The sequence below is a fragment of the Chenopodium album genome, chromosome 4, assembly GCF_948465745.1.
Source record: "Chenopodium album chromosome 4, dcCheAlbu1.1, whole genome shotgun sequence".
Taxonomy (NCBI): domain Eukaryota; kingdom Viridiplantae; phylum Streptophyta; class Magnoliopsida; order Caryophyllales; family Amaranthaceae; genus Chenopodium; species Chenopodium album.
This window is the reverse complement of record NC_137837.1, coordinates 9,629,447-9,653,635: the sequence shown is the minus strand read 5'-3', so window position 1 is coordinate 9,653,635 and position 24,189 is coordinate 9,629,447. Positions and strand designations below refer to the sequence as shown.

The 24,189-nt window shown below is 33.7% G+C and overlaps 2 protein-coding genes across 3 annotated transcripts in view; one reads left to right on the top strand and one right to left on the bottom strand.

The window, feature by feature from the left end:
• Window positions 1-1,859: 1,859 nt before the first annotated feature.
• LOC145627609 (uncharacterized) lies at window positions 1,860-6,457 on the bottom strand. Its single transcript, XM_081679975.1, has 2 exons — window positions 6,370-6,457; window positions 1,860-3,292 (listed from the first exon to the last, which is right to left on the bottom strand). The coding sequence occupies exons 1-2, from the start codon at window positions 6,455-6,457 to the stop codon at window positions 1,860-1,862; spliced, it is 1,521 nt and encodes a 506-aa protein (XP_081536101.1).
• An 8,210-nt stretch (window positions 6,458-14,667) lies between these two features.
• Window positions 14,668-24,189, top strand: part of LOC145628858 (protein ACCELERATED CELL DEATH 6-like) — a 50,573-nt gene continuing 41,051 nt past the window's right edge. For both annotated transcript variants that reach the window (XM_081681283.1, XM_081681282.1), the window contains exon 1: window positions 14,668-15,548. In XM_081681283.1, the coding sequence (XP_081537409.1) occupies window positions 14,897-15,548 (652 nt within the window). In that variant the 5' untranslated portion in view covers window positions 14,668-14,896. The remainder of the gene's footprint in view (window positions 15,549-24,189) is intronic.

The following is a 24,189-nucleotide window of genomic DNA, read 5'->3' as shown; positions in this document are numbered from 1 at the left end:
GATTAGTGTATACAGTAAGCGATTTGCATTTCAGTTACAATCATATAAAACAATATCATTAAACTATATACTACCTCCGGTTCATTTTACTTGCAACAATTTCCTTTTTGGGGTGGTTCATATTACTTGCAACAAATTTTTTTTTCCTTATTTAGTAACTTTTGAGCTGCACAATTACATATATGCCCTTACTTTTTTTCTAATCCTACTACTTAACAATTTTAATTGGATTTGCTTAGTTTTATGTTTTGATTAATTAACCTAACTATTCCCACCAAATTTACCCATTTCCCTTTAAATTCCTTCATCTCCCAACCACCTTCATTGAATCCGCATTCAATACAGATTGAAGATGGTTGAGAGCATTCAATTCTGGGAAATTTTCCCAGAAAACCCACCCTCCCCCAAACCCTACTTCTTTAAAATTTTCACACTCTCTCCTCTTTGCCTTCTCTTTGTCTTCTCGTATACTTCATCTTCTTCTCTGCTCTCTCTTCATTTTCTGGGTTCTGCGACTTCCTCACTCTTCAATTCTCCATCAAAATGTCTCAAACTCAACCAAAAACTGCAGATCTCATCTGCCTTGAGTCCCTTTCTTCCAGATCTACACGTTCACCCCCTAAAGAGGGGGTTACGAGGTATGTGCCTAGGCGTGGTTCTCGTGTGATGAAGCCAGTCCGTCGGGCTTCAATCATTGCAAGAAGGAAGATTAGAGGGGCGAAGCTTGTTGAATACATCTCCAGTGATGAGGATGAGCAGCCCTTGCGCAGTTCTGGCTCCAAAAGACCTGTACCAGCAGCTGAAAGCCCAGATCTTGAGGTTGTTGCAACCAAGGAGGGTGGATCTGCTCCTGCCGTCCCTGTACCATCTCCTTCACCACCACAAGAAGCCATCTCCTCAACTGGGTCTTCGGCGTTTCCCGAATTGACTGCTGGTGAAGTTCTCCAGCCACCAGCTTCTCATCCTATGATGGGTGGGAGTTCTACTGGCCCTAGTGGTGGTTCTAAGAGGGTCAGATCTAGATTTCCTGAGGGGCTTGAGCCTGATGATGTTGTGGAGGCTTACCTCCAGATCTACTACCCCCAGTAGTCCCTTTCCCCATACTGATTTGGGCAGCGTAATTTCTATCACCCCTTTCTTCTTTTACTGTTCCAATTTTTTGATATTCAGGTCAATAATGCTACATACTGGTTTTTGTGATTCTGTTTTTGGTTCTGTTGGCTTTTTTGTTACTGAATTTATGAGTCCCTGTGTTGTTGGCTTTTATGTTACTGAAATTCTGATTTACTGAGTGTTGTTGGTGTGTTGGATTAGCCTATATCCTGTGTTGCTGTGTTGGATCTTGTTTTCCCTTGTGTTGGTGTGTTGGATCTGGTTATCCTGTGTACTGTTGGATTTTGTGTTGTTGGTGTGTTGGATTTAAGGCTGGAGAATTTGAGTCCCCTGTCTTTGATGTAATGAGTCCCCCCTCACAAAATGCATGTTACCCAATCCCATCCAAATGATGAAGGGACTCATCAAATAGCTATTTGAGTAAGTTGGCTGCTCTAGTACCCTCTTTTTGAGGAGTACTATTGAGGTACCACAACTCAAAGATGCCTTGAAAGATAATTAAACCCTAACTGATGGATGGTTGTTACCTTTTAAAGATATTGATAGCATTAATGTCCCAAAAAGTGGATTTTGATACTTACATACCTTCAATTGCATATAAGACTGCCTATCTAGGAATACACAATCTTTGTTATCAAAATACACCTAACCAATACTATTGTAAACAACAAAAAACATGTTAAAATTATGCTGGTTATGTGTGGCAGTCTATGCTTCATCTTGTGTGATATGCTTCCCTTCAATCTTCAGTCTGCATCAACCTCCATTTGGTTTTCATTTGCACCAGTTGTTGGAATAATGATTGAATCTAGGTAGTGAACTACCTCTGCAATGAGTTCCTTGTCCACCTCTAGCAAATCTGGCAGAACACCTTGCCTATCTAAACTCCTTTTTTTCATGTGTGGTGGTGTGTAGTTGTTACCCCCTTTTCTTCTTAAGACCTCAATCATGCAAGATTGGAGAGTAATCCAACAGTATTTATTAAGCTCTGCCTCAAATCCATTGAATGCTATTTCTACTTCTCTTATAAGATCATCTAAATTTTGAGGAAATGACTGATACTGTAATGATTGAATGACATTGAAGAGTCCTAAGTCTAATACATTCATGTCTGGTGATTGTGCTGATTGAAAAACAAACTTGATGTTGAACCCATATGCTTGACATGCTTCCTGAAATTCTTCATCTTGTGGTATTTGGTGAGGCCTAGCATTGTCCCACCGAATTGTGATGTCCTTCGGCAGTTGGGGAGGCCATTGTGCATGTATTGTTGGCAACACATGGTTTAGTAGCATGTCCCTTATAGCTTCTTTGTTTATGCTCTGCACTGCCTTAGCTTCAATTGTACCCTTGTCTCTGTTTTTGCTTTTTTTCTTTGCTTGCTCATACTTGACAAAGGGAAATAGACCATACTTACCATCATGTAGTAATTGTTTGTTCTCATCATACAATGGTTTCCCAACCATGCCCATAAACATTGCCTTCACCTTAAATCTCCTTGACTGCTGTGCTCTGTATGGATTTTCTTCTGCTGGTAAAAGATAGAATGTTCTTGTTTTTGGGTTTATGAAAAACCACTTCTCATCAATGTGTATCCATTGTTGCATATCAACAAAAGAAGGGTCCCCTTCTGCAGGAATAGGGATAATGTGACTGAGAACCCATTTCAGTCTTGCTATTTTATGATTGTCAGTCAGTGCTGGTTTGTTTGTGCTTGTGTGTGTTCTTAGTATTCCCCTTTTCCTTAACCTATGAATTGCAGACTTAGAAATATGAAGGGCTGCAGCATACCCTCTTTCAGTTTGTCTCTTGTACAAAGGGACTGATGTTAAGAATTCATCAGTGTATTCCTTTTGTTTTCTACCACAAGTACCTAATTTCTTTGTCCCAACATCTACACCATTTCCTTCTAGCATGTGTTGTTTAATTACCTTAAACCATCTTGTTGTTGTTGATCTATGCACATAATGCTTTCTAGCCAAGTTTGATAAAAATCCTCTTGGCAAAGAGTCCCCCTCCATATTGAGCATGATCTCATCAACAAGATTCCTCTTTTCTTCCACTGTCATTTCTCTTTGTTGTCTGCCATAAACATGTTCTGCATCTTGTTGTTCAGCATCATCATCTGCATCATAACCATCTTCTTCATCTGAGCTGCTGTTGTTATCATCACTGTATTCTGCACTGAATTGATGTCATGTTGCCATATCTTGTTCCTCATCATAAAGCTGATTTGCATTAAAGAAGAGTTCTTCAAAGAACTCTGCCATGAGTCCCCCCTTTATTTTTTTTCAGGCTGACTGAAGGTGATGAAGTGGTGGCTGGAACTTTTTGGATGGTCTTCAACGGAGCCTAGTACAAATGGACATAGATGCTGCTTTTGATTAACTTAGCACTGTGAATGTAGGCTGATTACACAAGGAGTCCCTTTTAAATTTGGCTGGAAAAAAAAAGAGGGAATCCCTTTCCCATGTGAAAAAGCAGAAAAATTTGGGTGGGAAAAGTCCACCTAAGCATACTTTCCCACCCTTCATACTTTATTAAAAAATGGGACCACATACTTTCCCTCCTTATTATCTCCCTTAATTGCTAAACCATCACATGCATTAACCCCCTTAAAAGTTTTGTCTTGGTTTGCATAAACTTGTACTTTGTTGCAAGTAAAATGAACCGGAGGTAGTACTATAATGTTACAAGACTGATTACAGAATTTTGTTCATTATTAAAAGAGAATACCTGGAATTTTGATAAACGTTGGAAGCATCCCGATTCAAGCATCATATTAGCAATAATGCCATGAAGCAAAAAGCAAGAGATTCAATTGAGAAAAGTAAAACTCAAATAAAACAAAAAAATTAGCACAGAAAACCCTAGAAATTAATACCATGGATGGAAAATAGCAATCAACAAATGGACCAAACACTCAATTAAGGAAAAAATTTAACAACTTGAGCAAAATCTATAACTTCGATCGATCAAAATTGGGATTTTTTTTAGAGATTTGTCGTATGCGAGCCTGAGAGGAGAGAGAAGATTTAGATTTGTCTTTTTGAGTTAGAGGAGAGAAATGAATTTGTTTCCCCATGTTTTACACGGGAAACAAAGTGGTGGAATGGGTTAGAGAAAAGAAATGATTTCTCTTGCTTAACTCATTAACCAAAAAAAAAAAAAAAAAAAACTCATTAACCAAACATGTTCTAACGGAAACGGTAACATAATTTCGTTTCTAGCCCTACAAAAATAGCATACCAAACACCCCCTTTGTTACCTTGTCACGTTATTTTTTTTTTTAATTTTTTATTTATTTAGGAATTGCTTGATTTTGTGATTTTGAAAGACGATGATGTTGATGAGTTCCCATTCAATCACCCAAGGATGTTCATGCTTTATCCAATTGGTTGATTCATTGGTTTGGTAGGTTTCAAATCTCGTCATCTCCTATCATTTGTTCCTATAGTATCTCCATTTGTTCAATCTAGCTGTGTAGTAGTTAATTATCCAAACTTTAACTTTGTGTCTGAGTTAGCTTGAACATGTCTCTTAAATTTAGGTGTTCTTGCTTGTCATTCCCCATGGTACGGTCCTTTATTTGCCATATGATTATTGTTTTGCTAAAGACCGAATATCCATATAGTCAATAATTTAGCTTACAAATTGTTATCGACCAATTAGGGCCTATTCACTTTAGCTTAATTTCAGTTCAGTTCACTTTAGCTCCTAATTTCCTTCTCTCATAAAATATTCTATCAACTCTATTCAGTTCAGTTCAGCTCCAATCAGTTTAGTGAATGTGAACAAACCCTTAGTGGTGTTTCTAGCCCTTTTTTTTTTTTTTTTTTTTTTTTTTTTTTTTTTTGTTGTTGTTGTTATCTTGTAAAGCTTTTTGTTTTTGTTTTTTTTTTCCAAAATATTAACTGCCGAAAAAACCAAAAAGTTTAGGGTTCGTTTGACATCGCTGTGGTTTCTATTATTTTTTTTATTTTTATTTGTTTTTGTTTTTGTTTTGTTTTTCAAAGTCATATGATATATGATATATAATGAATCAAAAATAAGTCCAACAAAAAAGTGAAAACACCTTGAAAACAAAAAACAATGTCAAACAAGTAGTCCATAAACAAATTTCATTTTAGCTCACAGTGAATTCTAAGTTATAGAAAAAAACCCCGAAAAACTCTCTGTTCTCTCTCATCTCAAAAACCAAAACACAGAACTCCCTTCCCCTGAAACCCAGGACCTCGCCAGAGTTTTGGCGTCGCGGCCCCTCTGACAAGTTTCCTCTTTCGTTTTTAGCTCTCTTTTCAAGTTTTTAATCTCGAATAGGTTAGCGGAGGGAAAGAAGGTTGTTTTCAAATCGGGTTTCAAGGTTGGTTGACAAAATAAGAATCGACGGCTACCTTTAACGCTGCCGGCTAGTGGTGTAAAGTTAGGGTTAGGGTTTGTTTCTTGCGTTGGGCTTTATTCTCGAATCTTTTTCCTTTTGTGAGTTCGGGGTTTGTTTTGAGACTCCTTCTGCGGCCGTCGTTTGGTTTGCCGGTGAAGGATCTATCGGTTTAATAGGTTGTTTCTGTTGTGCCTAAAATTTTACTATAGGCTCAGATGACTGCAGGTTGCTAGATCGCAGGTCACAGGTTGCTAGGTCGCATGTTACAAATTGCTACGTGATCAGCTACCTGGTTCTAGGTCTTAAATATAATCAAACAAAGATATTTCCAAGGAATATTCTAAGAGAATCCAAGTTTGAATGAAGTCAAATTTGTTATAAGCTTTCCTACAATCAAGGAGGAGATATTTCCCACCAGGAATAAGTTAATCGGAAATGTTAAATGTATCTACACCGCAAATCAGTCCACATTCATTGAAGACCAAATCAAGGAGTCAAACTACTTCTCCTATTTTTGTGGAGGACACTCCCACTATCCTCCAACTAACCAGCAACAAAGAACAAGTCAAAAGGCAAAGGATAAACACAAAGAGAATATGGCATAAATCTCGTAGCTGAACCTGGCAGCTAACTCCTACTTTTAAGGAATCATCAAGGAAGTTGTTACAAGACTTCAAAAGACTCCCCCATTATAAGTAGGATGGAAGACCATTGTAAAAACACAAGATACGAGCCCTAGGCATCATATTTCATAGTCATTAGCAATTAGTACTAAATTACAGGTTCATTCTTAGTCACAAAACAACCTGTATTGTACCTGTAATTCATTCTCAAACTAGTAGATTGGTGGACTCAACGCCACCCGCAGTTTTTACCCTTATTCCTGGGGTTTTCTGCGTCATCATCTTGTGTCTCTTTTCCTCTTTCCCCTTTGTTCATCTTTTGTAGGTTATCTACCCTCATTAATTGAACCTACACTATCATTTGCATACTTTTTAATCTAGTTGTTGTCCTATAGAACCTGGTCGAATCTAGCGAGCAAATTTTGGCCAAAACAGTTTCCAACCTTGTGTTTTCTTTCTTGTTTGAATGGCTTTTAATTTGTTTTTAATTTTCCTTGCTTTAATGGGTTTTGCTGTAAGTTTATTGCTCTTCGATGCAGTTTTCTTTGTCCTAATTGGTGTTTGTCAAGTTTTTTGAGGATTTAAAGGAGTGTGTTAAGCTCCTGTTTATAGTTTTGGATATTCGAGTTCGTGTATTTTGGGGGGTTTGCCATTGGAGTGGTATCCTTTGGTTATTGTAATTGGTCAGGGCTTGTAGTTTGGTCGTCGTTTCCTCCTTCAATTTTTCCAAACGAAGGATTTTCAATCTATTACTTTGAAAATTTCCTATCTTATATATAATTGCTCCTCAAAATAAAATGTTTGGGGGCCTTCAAAATTCTCATTCCCAGAGAAGAGATCAATGGTACCCACAGTTAAGGGTACCAAATCACTTAAATGTGTGATTCAATATGTGTTGTTATGCCCTAACCACTTTGTTTCCTACCCCATCTACTTTATGTTATTGGCTATTAGTGGTGCCTTTTCAGCTCGTTAATATGTATGCCAAAGTTTGTTTGTTCAACATCCTCTTATACATTCTCCAGGTTCAATGGAAAGTGGGATACAATAATATAATGTTGTATTCTAGGTCTTATGTTCAAAGGCAATTGGTGCTTGATGAGTAATATTTATATAGAGTTTATAGGCACGTTTATACTAGTTAACAGTAGCTTTTTAGGTCATTTTAAAAAATAAAATGATAAATTTTACTTTAATTAACAATTTTTTTTCAAAAATAATTTAGTATATTATTTTGTATATGTGTGATCCTATCTATTACATAATATTATCAATTATAAGATTCTATTACATAATATGCGCGATTAACTATAGATATAAATGTTATGATTGGTGCTTTTTTGTTGAGAAAGGATTGATGCAATATTTTGGTTAGTACTTAGGTCCTGTTTTCTTCACCTTAATTTTGCTGAACTGAAATTATTTTTGCTAAATTGAAATTATTTTTGCTGAACTGAAATTATTTTTACTGATTTTCCATTATAATTCTTCTTTAAGAAAACTGAGTTTACTGAACTGAACTTATTTTTACTGAACTGAAATTAATTTTACTGAACTGAAATTAATTTTACTGAACTGAACTTATTTTTGAACTGAAATTTTTTTACGTAATATTAATTTTTTAAGGTGAAAAGAACAGAGCCTTAATGTGTTGTTTATTTCTAAGTGTAATTGATTCTATTGTATACATACATAATATTATCAATCATAAGATTCTATCAATCAATAATTCAATAATCAATTAAATACTACTAAAAGCGAATCTAAAGACACACTTGTCAATATATTATTAAATAATTTCCCGCCAAAAGTACCTTCTAAAAAAATTATTGTTATGTAAGGAAAAAATAAATTATATCTAAATTATGACATAATTTGTTTTATATAAAATATAAATCTTTTCCTATAAGATTAAACTATCCATTATATATTTACAATTATTACATCTATTTTAAATATTTTCTCTTACAAGCTTTTATTTTTAATATACTCTATAATTTTTAATACTCAAGTCATTATATCAAAAAATTTATAATAAAATTGTCAAAAATATTTAACAATCGTGCATTGCACGGGATTTAACCTAGTTATATACTAAAAGCGAAATCAGGAATGACACATGTCATTTCCTGATTAAATTTTTTCCCGCCCATTTTACTTTCTGTTTTTACACATATTCTTTAAGGAAATTATTTTACAATAAACCAAAATATCTTTCTCCCAATTAAAATTCTTAATAATAGTAATCCTCCATATAAACCCAACTAATATATTTTTAAATATACGGAGTATTTTATACTTCCTCTGTTTTTTTAGTTGACACCTTTCTATTATCACGCTTTCCAACACATGTTTTTATCGATTAATATCTCTAATTATCAGCATTGTAAAATTAAAAAAGTGGATATTAATAAAATATACATTGAAACGAATTAAAGAGGATCCCTCATGAATATGTTTTATCGTATTTATAAACCACAAAGCGAGTCAAAGCGTGTTGTGTGAATAGTGTAAAAGTCAAAGGGTGTCAACTAAAAAAAACGGAGGAAGTATTAGGTATTTATTTTTTTGTAAAAAAAATGAACGTATATTAGGTAAATATTATTTCCTCCGTTTTTAAATACTTACTCCATTTTTCTTTTCCAGCCGTTTTAAATGCTTGGTCAATTTCCTTATTTGGAAAGATTTTACAATATTTTACTCATTTCTCTCACCAAGTGACCCCCATAAATCACATTTTATTGATTTCATATTTTCTTTCCTCCAATTCTCTCAACTACTTTTGCTTTTAACAATTTTTTATTCTTTCACTTACCCCACTACCTCTATATTTTAGTACTTTCTTTAATTTCTCCTAACACTCCGCGCATGGAGAAATTGATCAAGTGATTAAAAACAAAGGGAGTATTAAACAATACTATTCTATATTATCTTAGTTTTCGATAATGCTATTAACTTTTTTTTTTTTCTTCCAATTTTGTTACTTTTGCAATAATGTTTAATTCAATAAAAACAAAATCATTTTGTTAACACACATATATACACACTTTATTTTCAAATCTTAAAAGTCGTATCAATAATAACGTAGCACGCACGGGTACTATCCTTAGTATTTTATTTTCTTAAAATAAAACCTAATAGACCCTTTTTTTTTTTTTTTTTTTTTTTAAATCAAGTCTAAGGGTCTGTTCACATTTACTGAACTGATTGGAGCTGAACTGAACTGAACTGAACTGAACTGAACTGAACTAAGCTGAAATGAATATTTTATGAGAGAGGGAAATAAAAAGCTGAACTGAACTGAACTGATTGGAGCTGAACTGAACTGAAATTAAGTAAATGTGAACAGGCCCTAAGTGTCACTAATATTGGTATAACTAGGTATAAAATTAAAGTTATATATATTTTTGGATTGGTATTATGAATACAATTTTTTTTTCCAGAAAATTAATAATTACACAGATCAATGACACATGATTTTGACGTGCATTATCAAATTAATATCAGTTTAAGAAGTATATTAAATTATTATCATAACGCCGCGGGGCGTCCTTTAGCGAGATCCATTAAATATATTTGATTTTATTGATGCTAGGATAATGTTTTCCACGTTATGTGGTTGTAGACGAGCACTTACTATGAAAATTTGAGTCCTTATTTTTGTTGATATGTTTGTTGATAAGTTTGTTATATATTTTATCGTTTATTGAATTTTGAGTGGTTATCATACACTACCTTGTCAAGAAAATTTGGAATACAAGAAAGTTCAAACGTTGTAAAATTGTCTGATATTTCGTTTTGGAGGAATAAAAACGTTGTACTACTCGTACCAGTGGCGGATCCAGGAATTTCGAACTTATGAGTCACCATCAATAATTGATCACTTATTTCAATCCAAAAATTATACAAAAAAAAATTATATTTCACCAAAATTATTTCAATCCAACAATAGGATATAAAAATACATACTATAAAACTATTACATTAAACTAACTTTATGATTTTTTTACTTAAAAACAAGAATTATTAAAAAAAAATGTTAGATAACTTAAGAGACCGGTTATTAAATATAACAGGTCTTTTAATTGAAATATGAAAACAGCGCAAAAATTATTCTGCTAACAAAAAGAGACCTGTTATATAGATAACAGGTCTCTAATGACGTGGTGGCAATGGCAGCAACAAAGAGACCACCTATCTGATATTTTAATAGGGGGTCTATTTGATATCTAAAAAACTGACAGTGGCTAATCTCAAATAGAAGCAGAAAAGAGACCGCCTATTTGTAATAGGTGGTCTCTTAGATTTTTTTTTAATTTTTTTTTTTTTTTTTTTTTTTTTTTTTTTTTTTTTTTTTTTTTTGTGCTGGTGAGTCACGTGACTCACTGTGCACCTTAATAGATCCGCCCCTGACTCGTACACTTGAATAGTATTAATTCAAGTAACCGAATGGAGTTGGGGTTTGTTATGTTTGGATCAAAGTTACTATTTTAACCTGCCCCGATTTGAATCGGTTCAAATTTGGGCCAAGATCTGTCAAGTTTGGGTTGGGTCAACTTTAGATCAATTCATATTCAGTTCAAGTAATTCATACTAGGTTTAAAGCGGATTTGACCGGGTAAATTTTGAAGCGGATGACTTTGAGTCCGGTTGATTTCACTTCGGTTAAGTTCAGTTTAGTTTTAGTAGGGTAAGGATGATTTAATATTGTGTTCATCATATCTTTTTTTATCTTGGCTGAATTTGGATTAGGTTGACCCATTTCAATATTCAAATAAAGCCATTTTAAACTAAAGTAATTACCTTATAATTGGATCACTATCAAGTCATTTATGTCTCATTTAACTCATTTTTCATGTCGTGTTACCAATCTTTTAAAAACAAGAAGATGAATATTTCTTGGTCTCATTGATGTCATTTATACCCGTTTCAAAGATTAGCATATCATCAACGTATAAAAAATACAATGACACCATAACAATTTGAGAACTCAGAATAATAAATACATATATTATCATAATTATGAGTAAAACCACATGACAAAATTGTAGAATTAGGTTAAACTTAGAAAATCTTTTCCTTGTAAACCTTATAAATAGGTAAAAATTCTACAATGTCATTCTTTAAAAATGACAACACAATTTGCTGATGTGGAAAAATTTGATTGGCCTGTATTTAGTATTTTTTTTTTCATTTTGATATTTTTAATGTCCATAATGTATTAAAATTGTATTTTTATGTATTTTTTTTAAGAAATACGTAATTATAAATTATAAAAATATAGTTTTTATAATATTAATTATTTTTTGAATTTATAATTATAATTAAAGATAACAAAATTAAAATTGTTCATCATTGTTCATCCATGTTCATCAATCATGTCATAGATTTGCCCCCATTCCCAAAATCAATGTTAGTTGTTGATAAATTCATAAATCCGAACACAAATTGGGATAAAAATTCGAAATAAATTGTGTTTTTGCGTTTGGTTTTTTGCCGTTTTTTATTTTAGGTTTTTGTTCATAAGGAAATCTCAACAATAATCTCATTTATAAGTTTTTGCAAAGGACAAATTCCGATTTGAATGGTTCAAAAATATCATTTATGTGGACTCAAGTTGTGCAATTTTGACAAAGAACAAGGAGTATCAAGTTTGTAGAAGATGAATTGGTCGCATCTTTTTTTGGTTCGCAACCCCTATTTGATTCGATAAATGTAATTAAGTTTTCTCGAACTTGTTTGTGGGTTAGGTAATGACCTACCTAATATAGATAATTACCTAACTATATACAAGTAATTACCTAACTAAATACAGGTAATTAACTAACCACAAATAGATTAAAAAAATCACATATCTCAATTCTAAATCAAACAGATCTGCGAAAAAAAATTCAAACGATAAATCGCAGAGCACACCCTCTTTATCCATCAGTTGATTGTAAAAATAATTGAAAGATACGTGTTTTAGATCATCATAATACATGATCCTAAGGCTATTTTCATCATCAAAACTATCAAACAACATTATTTTTACATAAATCATAATTATCAATCGACCAACGAAATTTGTATACGAATCAATGAAGCAGATTCAATTCGAAACCCAACAAATCTGATCATTGGACAAAATTTTAGTTTGAGTTCCGAATAGATTATACAAGATTTTGGGGTCAGGGTGGTTAATTAAGATCATGAATGAAGAACAATGAAGAACAAAGATGATTTTTTTTATTTTAATTATAATTTAATTTTCGAAAATAATTTTAAAAAGATAAAAATAGTTTTTAAAAAACAATAATTACGTGTTCTTTAAAAAAATACATATATTTATAATTATACATACATGTATAGTACATTTAGTATTTTAAAAATAAATAAAAAATAGACCAATCATAACTATGACACATCACCACGTTATGGTGTAACATCCTATAGATAGGCCACAAAACTATATATCAATAAATTTTAGTGTATTTTTGTTTTGGGATTAACTTTTTAATGCTGCTTGTTTGATTTCTAATGATAATCTTCAATCCATCACTTGTAGCGACTTGATTATTTTCTAGTCGTGACTAGGAAGAGGCGACCATATATTCATTTGAGAATCAGGGTATTATCCCTTTTATTGAAGCCATAATTTCCATTTTTATCACTTCAGAATTCAGATCCTCAAAACTCTTCACAAAGATTCAAGCTTAAATCGTTGCTAATTCGAATTAAAATCCATGTCACTATTGCCCCGGTTTCAAAATAACTAACACAAGATACTATTATTGTGCATCAAAGCATGGTTCTTACAGGCGTATGCCCCGAACTTGGTGCATATGTTTCATTAAAAAAACCAGAATGAAAATATTATAGAAATGTAATAAACATGTACTTACAGTGAAAAGAACATACTATTAAAATGTAATAAACATACTATTAAAATATAATAAACATATATCTAGAGTGAAAAGAACATACCACATCTACAATTTTTTTTTATTGTCAGTATAATGTACTTTTGTTTGTGACATAATATATATTGTTTATTTTGAAATGTTATTTGAATTTTGCCTTTAGATTATGGTGGTTAAATAAAAATAAGTTATTTATTTATTTATATTTTTTTTCTCCCTTTTACCATCAAGAAAAAAGCCGAAATTGTTTTTTACCACCAAACTTTTAAAAGTTTTATTTTACCACCAACTAATTAAAAAAAAAATCTAAAAATTATTTTTTACCATATGCTGTCAAAATAACCATTAAATCAAACAAAATAAAAAAAATTCTTCGATTTTCGTGTCGAAAACATATTCTTTAATGTTTTTAGGGTCTATTTGGCCCTTTGGTTTTGATTTGAGGTCAGAATTGACTAGTAATTATCGTAAATAACTCATTTTGCCTACGAAAAATACATCGATTTGCGTGACCCACACAAAACGAGACCCTTGTGATAATTTGTAGTCAATTCTGGCATTAAATCGGATCTAAAGGGCCAAAATGACCCCCTAAACTTCTTAAGAACATGTTTTGGCATGAATATCGAATAATTTTTTGAAAACCTCTTAAATTTAACAGTTCCTTAGACTGCTGGTGGTGAAAAATAATTTTTTGATTTTTTGTTGGTGGTAAAATAAAACTTTTAAAAGTTTGTTGGTACATACTTCCTCTGTATTTCTTTTATTTGCATCAGTTTGTCCGTCATATTTGCCGAGACACAACTTTGACCATTAATATCTTTAATTGTTAATTAGTAAAAATTATAACAAAATTATATATATTATGAAACTAGACATTATGATGAATCTAATGATATATTACATAATAATATTTATTTATTTTATAGAGGTGAAAAAAGGTAAAAGTCAAATAAACCTAAAAATAATTTTCATTACCTTATATTATCATGTTCTTTATTAATATTACGAATGTTCTTTGAATATATAAAATGAACATAAAGCTGGATGTTCTTTATAAAATAGCTATATGTTCTTTACAACACTGCTATATATTTATTACAAAACAACTATAAGTTCATTCCGCCTTTTTAAAAAAAAAAAAAAAAAAAAATTAAAAATTTGATGGTTTAGGCTTAGGTTTGTGTTTTATACACTATCACACCCTCTCCCGTGAGAGCCTTTTGGGCTTGAAATGTGAATATATCACGGGCCCACCTCATACCATGTACTTAATATTCTACTTTACAAGGAGGGGTAGATTAGATTCGAACTCGTGACTTTTGTGTCACGTTGGTTTTGATACAATGTAAGTTACTTCGAATTGTAAATCTCCTTAATTGAATATCATATTCTCATTAATCAATATATATAGGGATTGCAACCTAATCTATGAGAATATAAGATACACATAAATACACAAAAGATATCCACATAATTTATACTAGTAATATCATATACTCTATCATGCACCATGCATGAGCTTGTTGGAAGAAAATTTCAATTATGCATACTTACAAATAAAACAAAATAATATTTCAAAGACTTGGGTTTGAAAAGTAAACGCTCATACAGTCATTCAAGGCCACATGCAATAAGTGGTAATCTTCATCCGAGGATAGATCCTTCTTAAGATAATAAGATAGAGCTGGAAAACTCAGCCACCATTTCCTTTATAATCCTTCAATACTAGAATAAACATGCACAAGTTCTATTTTTTAATTTTTGATTTTTTTATTTTTTTTTTATAAAAAAAGCTCTTGCTAGCAACTTAGCAGGAATTATTTTCCCGTCATACATAAGCTTGTAAGGATTATCCTTAACTTGCTTGATAAAATATGTCGGAAAATCTCTTTCTAGCAGCAAGAGTAGGGAATGAAGAAATATTCCTTGAACAAAATCTCAGTAGTCCTGCTAGGATACTTTATACGTCGCCAGAAGACGGGAACAACATCATCCATATTGCAGTGCAAAATGGCAAAGCAACGTTCATTTCCAGAGCTTTAGAATGGCTAAGTCCCACACAAGTATGTGAGCTTATTTGTCAGAAGAACAAGCAAAACATGAATGCTCTTCATATAGCAGCTAAAATGAACAATAAGCAGATAGCAGATTCACTAGTGAACGCCTATAGGTCTGCTTCCGATAAAATTAGACAGCAACAATTAGAGGAGATTACGGTTGACGTCGATGTTAATCATCGAGAACCATGGATTGAAGGGAACATGAATAAGGAGATACCATTGCATATAGCAATCAGGGAAGGGCACAAGGAAGTCGCTTTGTCTTTGCTGTCAATTGATTCGAACATTTCGGGGTTGATGAGTGGCTTTTGTGACAAGGATGGTTATACTCCTCTCTACCTCGCGGTAGAAAAGGGGTTTGAAGATGTTGCCTTAAGAATGTTGGAGTCAAGTACTGATTCTTCAAACAAACACTATACCACGTCAAACTATCAAAATCCCTTAAGTGTGGTGCCCCAGTGCTCAGGTGAGTTTAGTTATTTAGATGATTATTTTCTGTCATACTAACTGCTAAAGAGCATCCCAAATTTAAGCTCGATAGGAATGGAGTCATGGACCTACACCAACTGCACAGTACAACAGAATTGGAGAAGTCTATAGTTGGCTTTTAAGTATTTTGCTACCAAAAAATGTTTTTTTTTTTTTTTTGTTTTTGTTTTTTTTACTCCATATCCATCCACCATTTCAAATTAATCGCAACACTTTTCTCACTTTATCATCTATTTCAAATTAATCGCAACACTTGTCTTATTTCGTAAGGACCATTACTAGTTTATAATTTATTTCTCTAATTAACACACTAACATAAATATTATGAAATATATATATATATATATATATATATATATATATATATATATATATATATATATATATATATATATATATATATATACTACCTTCGTTAAATTATGTTATCTGTAACTTTGGGGGACTTTACGGTTCACGATGCAAAATTTGATAATGGTGATTAATGTATTTTAGGGGTATGTAATTAAGGTGGAGAGAGAATGTTTGGATAATTAATCAAACACCCACTGCCACCACCAAGACCGGCCAACACCAGTACACCACCCACTGCCACCACCAAGACCAGCCAACACCACCCACTGCCACCACCAAGACCAGTCAACAGTCTAACACCACCGACACCGCCTTCACCAAGACCACCACCGCCACCGCCTTCACCAACCCGCGAAACCAACTCCACTACCAACCCCACGAAACCACCACCACTACCAACCCTCATGAAATTACCACCACTACCAACCCCCACAAAACCACCACCACCACCCACGAAAATCAAAACCCAGAAAATCCGACCCCCACGAAAATCAAAACTCGGAAAAACCCACCCCACGAAAATCAAAACCCAGAACAACCCACCCCCACGAAAATCAAAACCCAGAAATCCCACCCCAACTTAAATCAAAACCCAGAAAAACCCACCTCCTCGAAAACAAAACCTAGATCCGACGGAAAACCGAGAAAATCCCACAAATTCATCACGAATTGAACTTCTTGAAAGCTGAAGAAAGAGAAAGAAGATCTCAAATCCATGAAACCCACTACAAATTTTTAAAAAAGTTGAAGAGAGAGTAAGAAGATCTAAGAAAGATGAAGAGAGATAATGATATTGAAAGAGGAGAGAGAATATATGGGGGAAGATGAAGATGTAGATGAATGAAGATAAAGATGAAGATGAATGTAGATGATTTTGGATTTCTTGAGTTGAAGATGAAGAGTTGATGAATTAGATTGGGTTAGTTGGGGTGAAAATTAGGAGAGAAATTACTGATTAATTAAATCTGATTATAATTAGTAAATTGTGTTTTAATTTTTTTAATGAGGGTAAAATTGACATTTGACAAGTTTTTTTTACTAAAAGAGGAAAGAAATTTTTTTGTTGCACATAATGCTTAGCGGACAAAAATGGCAAAAGTTGCAGATAACATTTAATGGAGGTAGTATATATATATATATCACATGCTTCCCGTGTCATTGATGACATTGATTTTATGGCATTAAAATAAGTTTAAAAAAGTTAAAACACTGGAAAAAAAAGTTTAAAAATTTACGAAATTACAATAATGCCATAAATTGTGTGTGTGTGTGCGTGTGTACATATATGTATGTATATACATATATATATAAGTATGTATGTATATATATACATACATACGTACATATTTCATTAATGGCATATTTGTAAATAATGTAATTTTTTTTCCCATTTCTTTCTTTTCTCCTGTGTTTTTCTTCCCTTCTTTTCCTTCCAGTTCATAACTCCATCCCATTTATTTTCACCCAGAGCTCATTTTCTCCATTTCCCTCTATCTCCACCCTATTCCTATGTATTTCCTCTTCCTACCATCTTTCTCTCATGAATCTAGTAAGTGAATTATGGACACAACACGTATCAAAGAAAAGATTGAAAATCAATTATGCAGTATCTTTAAACTAAATGTATATTTTTTTCGTAAAAAATGTGCTTATTTTAAAAATGATATGTGCTTGCATATTTGATAGTAGAAATGTGCAATTCCTTTGTACTTAAAAAGCATATTCGGATGCCGTTCTTTTTATTTGCTTTTGTAGTAATATGTACTAGGCTCTTTTCTTTATCCTTTGTCAAAAAACAAAGCATATTCTTTACATAAAATGTGCTTAACATTATAAGTTGAGGAAGAAAACCTAGTTATGGTTGGTAATAAGGAGAAGGGCCCTGCCGGGTCGAAACCTCTCATAGTTCCTCCCGGATCGGGCTACATATTTTGAGTGTGTGTGTGTGTGGGGGGGGGGGGAGGATAAAGAAATCCCCACCCCAAGGTGCCTCTAGTGGGTTTGATCCTACAACCTCTTCACTGTGAGATGCAAACTTTTTCACTAGACATTGCTTGATGTGTGTGTGTGTGTGCGCGCGCGCGCGTGCGTGTGTGTGTGTGTTTCTTTGTTGAGATAATATGAGAACCAAGATGAATAATGAGAACTAAGAACTAATGTGAGCCTTTAATCACGCTCGATCTGACGGCTCACGTTCACCTGCACTCATTAATGGCATTTTCGTAATTTCGCGGCTTTTCAAAGTTTTTTCAGGTTTTAACTTTTAAGGCAATTTTATTTACTTTATGATTAATTTCATTTACTTTTACTAAGTTTTCATTTACTTTATGAAATGAAATTGGAACTGTTTTGTAAAGTTGAAATATTACAAAAATGTCATTAATGATATGGGAAGCATGTGGACTGCCTGATTAATATAAAAGCCTAAATAAGTTCATAGTTCTCATTTTAGCCATGAAGCATGTGGACTGTCCGATTAATATAAAAGCCTAAATAAGTTCATAGTTCTCATTTTAGCCTTGGTTTTCATTATTACTTGATTCTATATGCAAATGAGATTATGTGAAGCCTAGATAAGTTCATAGTTCTCATTTTAGCCTTGGTTCTCATTATAACTTGATTCTATATATAAATGAGATTATGTGAGAACTTAGGTGTATATTTTGAGAATTAAGAACCAATCTCAGCAATTAATCATTGAAATTGAGTTTTTTTTTTTTTTTTTTTTACTTGATGACATTTAGTATATTTTCTGCATTAAAAGTTAAAATAAGTTGTGCAAGGGGTTGAACAAATATGTATTTACTTTTAATGTAAAATGATTTACTATAATAATGTTCCGCTTTACTTATAGGATAATTTGTTCAAAAGGACCACTTAAGCGGTCTCTTTTGTTCAGAACGACCAATTAAGACAAAAGTTATTAAAAAGGACCACAAAACACACTTTGGGTTGTTAAGAGGGACCAAGTTTTATTTTCAGGCAAGTCAATGTCAGACTCCGGCGTTGACCGTCACGTGCCAGGCACATGACTCATGGAGTTGAGTCTAATTTTTTTTTTCTCACTTCTTTCACGATTTTCCCCCAAAATTCCCAATTACCCCCAATTGTTTTCATTTCTTGATGCAAGTCTAAGCATGGAGAACTTCGAAGATTTGCTTATCATGCATCAAGATAGTTTATCCCTAAACATTGATTCAAGCCAAGCATTGCATGGACACTTTCTTGGATATCAAAGCAAAGCCACGGTTTGCTTAGTGGTTTTTCTTGGAGTCTAGTTCATTTTCTTGAACTTTCTTGAATTTTCTTTACTTAGATTTTTGCTTACAAGTTTTTACCTTTCACTTGAAAGGGTTTTTCTTGGTTCAAGCATTAGGATCTTTAATCTTTATTTAGTTCTTTAATTTTTATTTATTTATTTAGTTGCTTTAAAAATCAGTTAGTTAGCAAAATAAATCAGTTTAGGCGTGTGCTTGTTCTCCAAGGAGTTTGGTGTATGCTTGTGCGCCAAGGTGCTTGCTCTTCAAGCAAGTTAGAATTCTAGTTTAATTAGGATTGAATTAGGAACTTGTCCTAATCTTCCTAGGTAAACTAAGTCTTATAAATAGGGCTGTAAAACACACAAAAAAAATATAGAGATTAATACTCAGATTTATTTCTTAAGTTGCATACTTGAGTTTTGGTTGATTGTGATCAATTGCTGTTTTGCTTGTTTTAGTTAAAACATTCGTTTGGATTGATTAATTAGGTGGATTCTTAATTGATTAATCTTAGTTTTTGTTTAATTCTTGGTGGATTTCCTGTATAGAATTAGACTTAAACATATCCCTTGTGTTTTGTTGATTTTCGGATCAATAATTCACATCATCTTTGGTATCAGAGCAGGTTTGCGCAATTTCGGTAAAAATTAAACTGGGAACAATTGGCTGGGAATTTTTACGTGATTCTTTTTTCATTGAACTCTAAAAACGTCCAGCTATCACCATATAAAATTTCATAATTTTTAGTTGAGTAACGCGTTCTACACAGCCTAAAACGTTTGGTGTTTGTGCACTGATTTGCGGTTGGGAGTCCGGTTTTTGTGTTGCCTAGTTTTCCTTCAAGATTCGATCTTTTAATCTAGATTTTTGCATGAACTGACTTGGTTTGTGTAGGAATCATGAGTGACGAGGAGGTTCCACAAGTTCCAAGGGGATTAACCTTAGAACAGGCTCAAAATCTTAGAAGAGACAGGCGAATTGACGAGTTGGCAGCAAGGATGGATGAGATATTAAAAAGGCTTGATACTCGTGCTGGAGATTTTTCAAGGAAAGGGAATTCTAACCCTAATTCTGGTTCAAGTGAGGAAGAACAACCAAGGAGGAACCCAAGGAGGCCACGAAATAATTATTCTTCAAGTGATGAATCACCAAGGCCTAGGAGAAGAGATAGACCAAAGGATGATGATAGGAACCTTAGATTAGATCTTCCCGAATTCAATGGGAGTATGAATGAACCTGAAAAATACTTTGAGTGGATTAGAAGGGCCGAGACACTCTTTGATTACAAGGAGTATGATGAAAGGAAAAGATGCAAATTGGCTGAATTAAAACTGACCGGTTATGCTAGTCTTTGGTATGATAATCTAAAGAAGAAGAGGCATAAGGAGGGGCGTGCAAGAATCTCAACTTGGGAACAACTCAAGAAGCACATGAAAAAAAGGTTCGTACCTAGTGATTATATTCAAGATGTTTATCTTAAGATGCAACTTTTTAAACAAAATTCTATGACTGTTGAGAATTATATTGGTGAATTTGAAAAGTTATGCATGCTATGTGGCTTAGAAGAGATTGTTGAGCATAAGATTGCTAGATTTATTTCGGGGTTGAATGATAATATTGCTGAAAAAGTTGAATTGCAACAATATTGGTCCTTTGAGGATGTTTGCAAGGTAGCTTTGAAAGTTGAAAAACAGATAAAGGGGAAGAAAGGGACGTACACTAAGCTCTTTGTAAAAGGTTTCACTAAACCTTTTGAGAAGAACAGCTTGGAGAAAAGTGGTTCTAGTTCGAACTACAAGGAGACTAAATCAAAATTTGAAGCTCCTAAAAAGCTTGTTGAAGATAGGAAGTGCTTCAAGTGTGGTAGTGTTGGTCACATTGCAACTAGTTGTCCATAAAAAAGAGTAATGACTGCTCAAGAGTGGGAACAAGAACAAGCTAAGTGTGAGCAAGGTAGTGACTATGTAGAAAAGAACGAAGAGGAAAACTTTGAAGAAGAGGAGGGGCATATTGACGAAATTGATCCCGAGACTCATGGTCAAAGTTTGGTTCTAAGAAGGGCACTACACTCTAAAACCGTACCTATGGAAAACAATCAAAGGGAGAAAATCTTTCTTACAAGGTGCAAGGTAGAAGATAGGTTGTGTGACATGATCATAGACACGGGGAGTTGCACTAATGTGGTATCTACTACTTTGGTAGACAAATTGAAGTGGCCAAATACTGAACATCCAAGCCCTTATAAGCTTCATTGGCTTAATATTTCGAGTGATGTTAAGGTAACTAAACAAGCCTTAATCTCCTTTTCAATTGGTAAATTTGATGATAAAGTTTTGTGTGATGTTTGTCCTATGGATGCTTGTCATATACTATTAGGCCATCCTTGGCAATATGATAGATTTGTGAAGTTTGATGGAAGAACTAATGTGTATGTTGTGAGAAAAGGAGAAAAAGAGAGACCGGTTGCTTTAAAACCTTTGATAAGCAACAAGTCTTCTAATGTTACCTCTAATTCGAAGAGTTCTTATTTGATTAGTGAGAAGGAATTAGAAAAAGAGATTTGCAGCAACAATGTGGTATATATACTTGTTTCCAATGAGATTCGAATTGATCAAGATAAACAAGCAAAGAGGCCGTATGAATTGGAATCTGTTTTAGAAGAATTCAAGGATGTCTTTCCTAAGGAATTACCTCCGGGAATACCTCCTATTCGTGGATAGAGCATCAAATTGACTTGATTCCGGGAGCACCATTACCTAATAAGGCAGCCTATAGAAGTAATCCGGAAGAAATAAAGGAGATGCAACGGCAAAATGAAGAGCTTATGACTAGAGGATACGTGAGGGAAAGTATGAGCCCTTGTGCCGTGCCTACTTTACTTGTCCCAAAGAAAGATGGGAGTTGGCGCATGTGTATTGATAGTAGGAGTGTGAATAACATCACTATCAAATACCGATTTCCTATTCCAAGGTTAGATGATCTACTTGATGAACTACATGGTTCAAAGTTGTTTTCTAAGATTGATCTTATGAGTGGTTATCATCAAATTCGAATGAGAGAAGGAGATGAGTGGAAGACAACATTCAAGACTAAGTTAGGGTTGTATGAATGGTTGGTGATGCCGTTTGGACTCACTAATGCACCTAGCACTTTCATGAGGTTGATGCATGAGGTACTTAAACCTTTCCTTGGCAAGTTTGTTGTTGTTTATTTAGATGATATTCTGATATACTCTAAAAATTTGCATGATCATCTAAATCATCTAACAAGTGTGTTTGAAGTGTTAAGAGAGAAGAAACTCTATGCTAAGCTTGAAAAATGCTACTTCTTAGTGCCTAGTGTTACTTTTCTTGGTTATGTTGTATCAAAGGATGGAGTTTCAGTTGATCATTCGAAAGTAGAGGCTATTAAAACTTGGCCTATTCCTACTAATATGAGTGAAGTAAGGTCTTTTCATGGTCTAGCTTCGTTCTATAGAAGATTTGTCAAAAATTTCTCAAGTATTGTGGCGCCTATGACCGAATGTTTGAAGAAGGACAAGGGTAAATTCGAATGGACAAAAGAAGCTCAAAGTGCGTTTGAGTTGGTTAAAAAGAAGCTATGTGAAGCACCTATACTTGCGTTACCAAATTTCTCAAGTCCTTTTGAAGTTGAAACCGATGCTAGTGGAGTTGGAATTGGAGCAGTTTTACTCCAAAAGAAGAGGCCTATTGCATATTTCAGTGAGAAATTGGGAGGAGCTCGATTGAACTATTCTACTTATGATAAAGAGTTCTATGCCATTGTTAGAGCTTTAGATCATTGGAGTCATTATCTCCAACCTAATCACTTTGTGTTGCATTCTGATCATGAAGCATTGAAGTACATACATGGACAACAAAAGCTCAATCCTAGACATGCTACGTGGGTTGAATTTTTACAATCATTTAATTTTTCTTCAAGGTACAAAGAAGGGAAATAGAATGTTGTGGCTGATGCATTATCTAGAAGATACACTTGATTGGAATTCTAAATAGCAAGCTACTTGGTTTTGAATTGATCAAAGAATACTACAAATGTGATGAAGATTTTGCTACATTGATTGAAGAGTGTTCTAAAGGAGCCGTGGGTTCTTATTTGCTGCAAGATGGTTTTCTTTTCAAAGGAAATCGACTTTGTCTTCCTAAGTGTTCTATTAGAGAGCTAGTTGTTAGAGAAGCTCATGGGGGAGGAATTGCTGGTCACTTTGGCATTACAAAGACCTTGAGTATGTTACAAGAACACTTCTATTGGCCTAAGATGCTCACGGATGTGCAACTAGTTATTTCTAGGTGTACAACTTGTCAAAAAGCGAAGGCTACTTTTCATCAAGGCTTGTATACTCCTTTACCTGTTCCAGATTCACCTTGGGAAGATATTTCTATGGATTTTATTGTGGGATTGCCGAGAACACAACGGGGGAAAGACTCTATTATGGTTGTTGTGGATAGGTTCTCTAAGATGGCTCATTTTGTTCCTCGTCACAAAGTGGATGATGCTATGAAAGTGGCGGAATTATACTTCAAAGAGATTGTTAGATTGCATGGAATTCCGAAAACTATTGTGAGTGATCGAGATACAAAGTTCATGAGTTTCTTTTGGAAGTCTCTATGGAAGCTTGTGGGAACTAAATTTCTCTTTAGTACATCTTACCATCCACAAACTGATGGACAAACCGAGGTTACTAATCGTACTCTTGGTGCGCTTTTGCGTGGGTTAGTGAGTAAGACACAAAAGGATTGGGACATCAAGTCAGCTCATGCGGAGTTTGCTTATAATAGATCACCTACATATGCTACCAAACATAATCCTTTTGAGGTGGTCTATGGAGTCAATCTGAAACTTCCAATTGATCTTGTTCCATTGCCTAAGGGTGAGTTAATTCACAAAGATGCCGAGTCTAAGTTGAAGAGTATGCTGAAATTACATGCTCAAGTTCGAACAAGAATAGAGAAAGTAAATGACATGTACAAAGCTAGAGCAAAC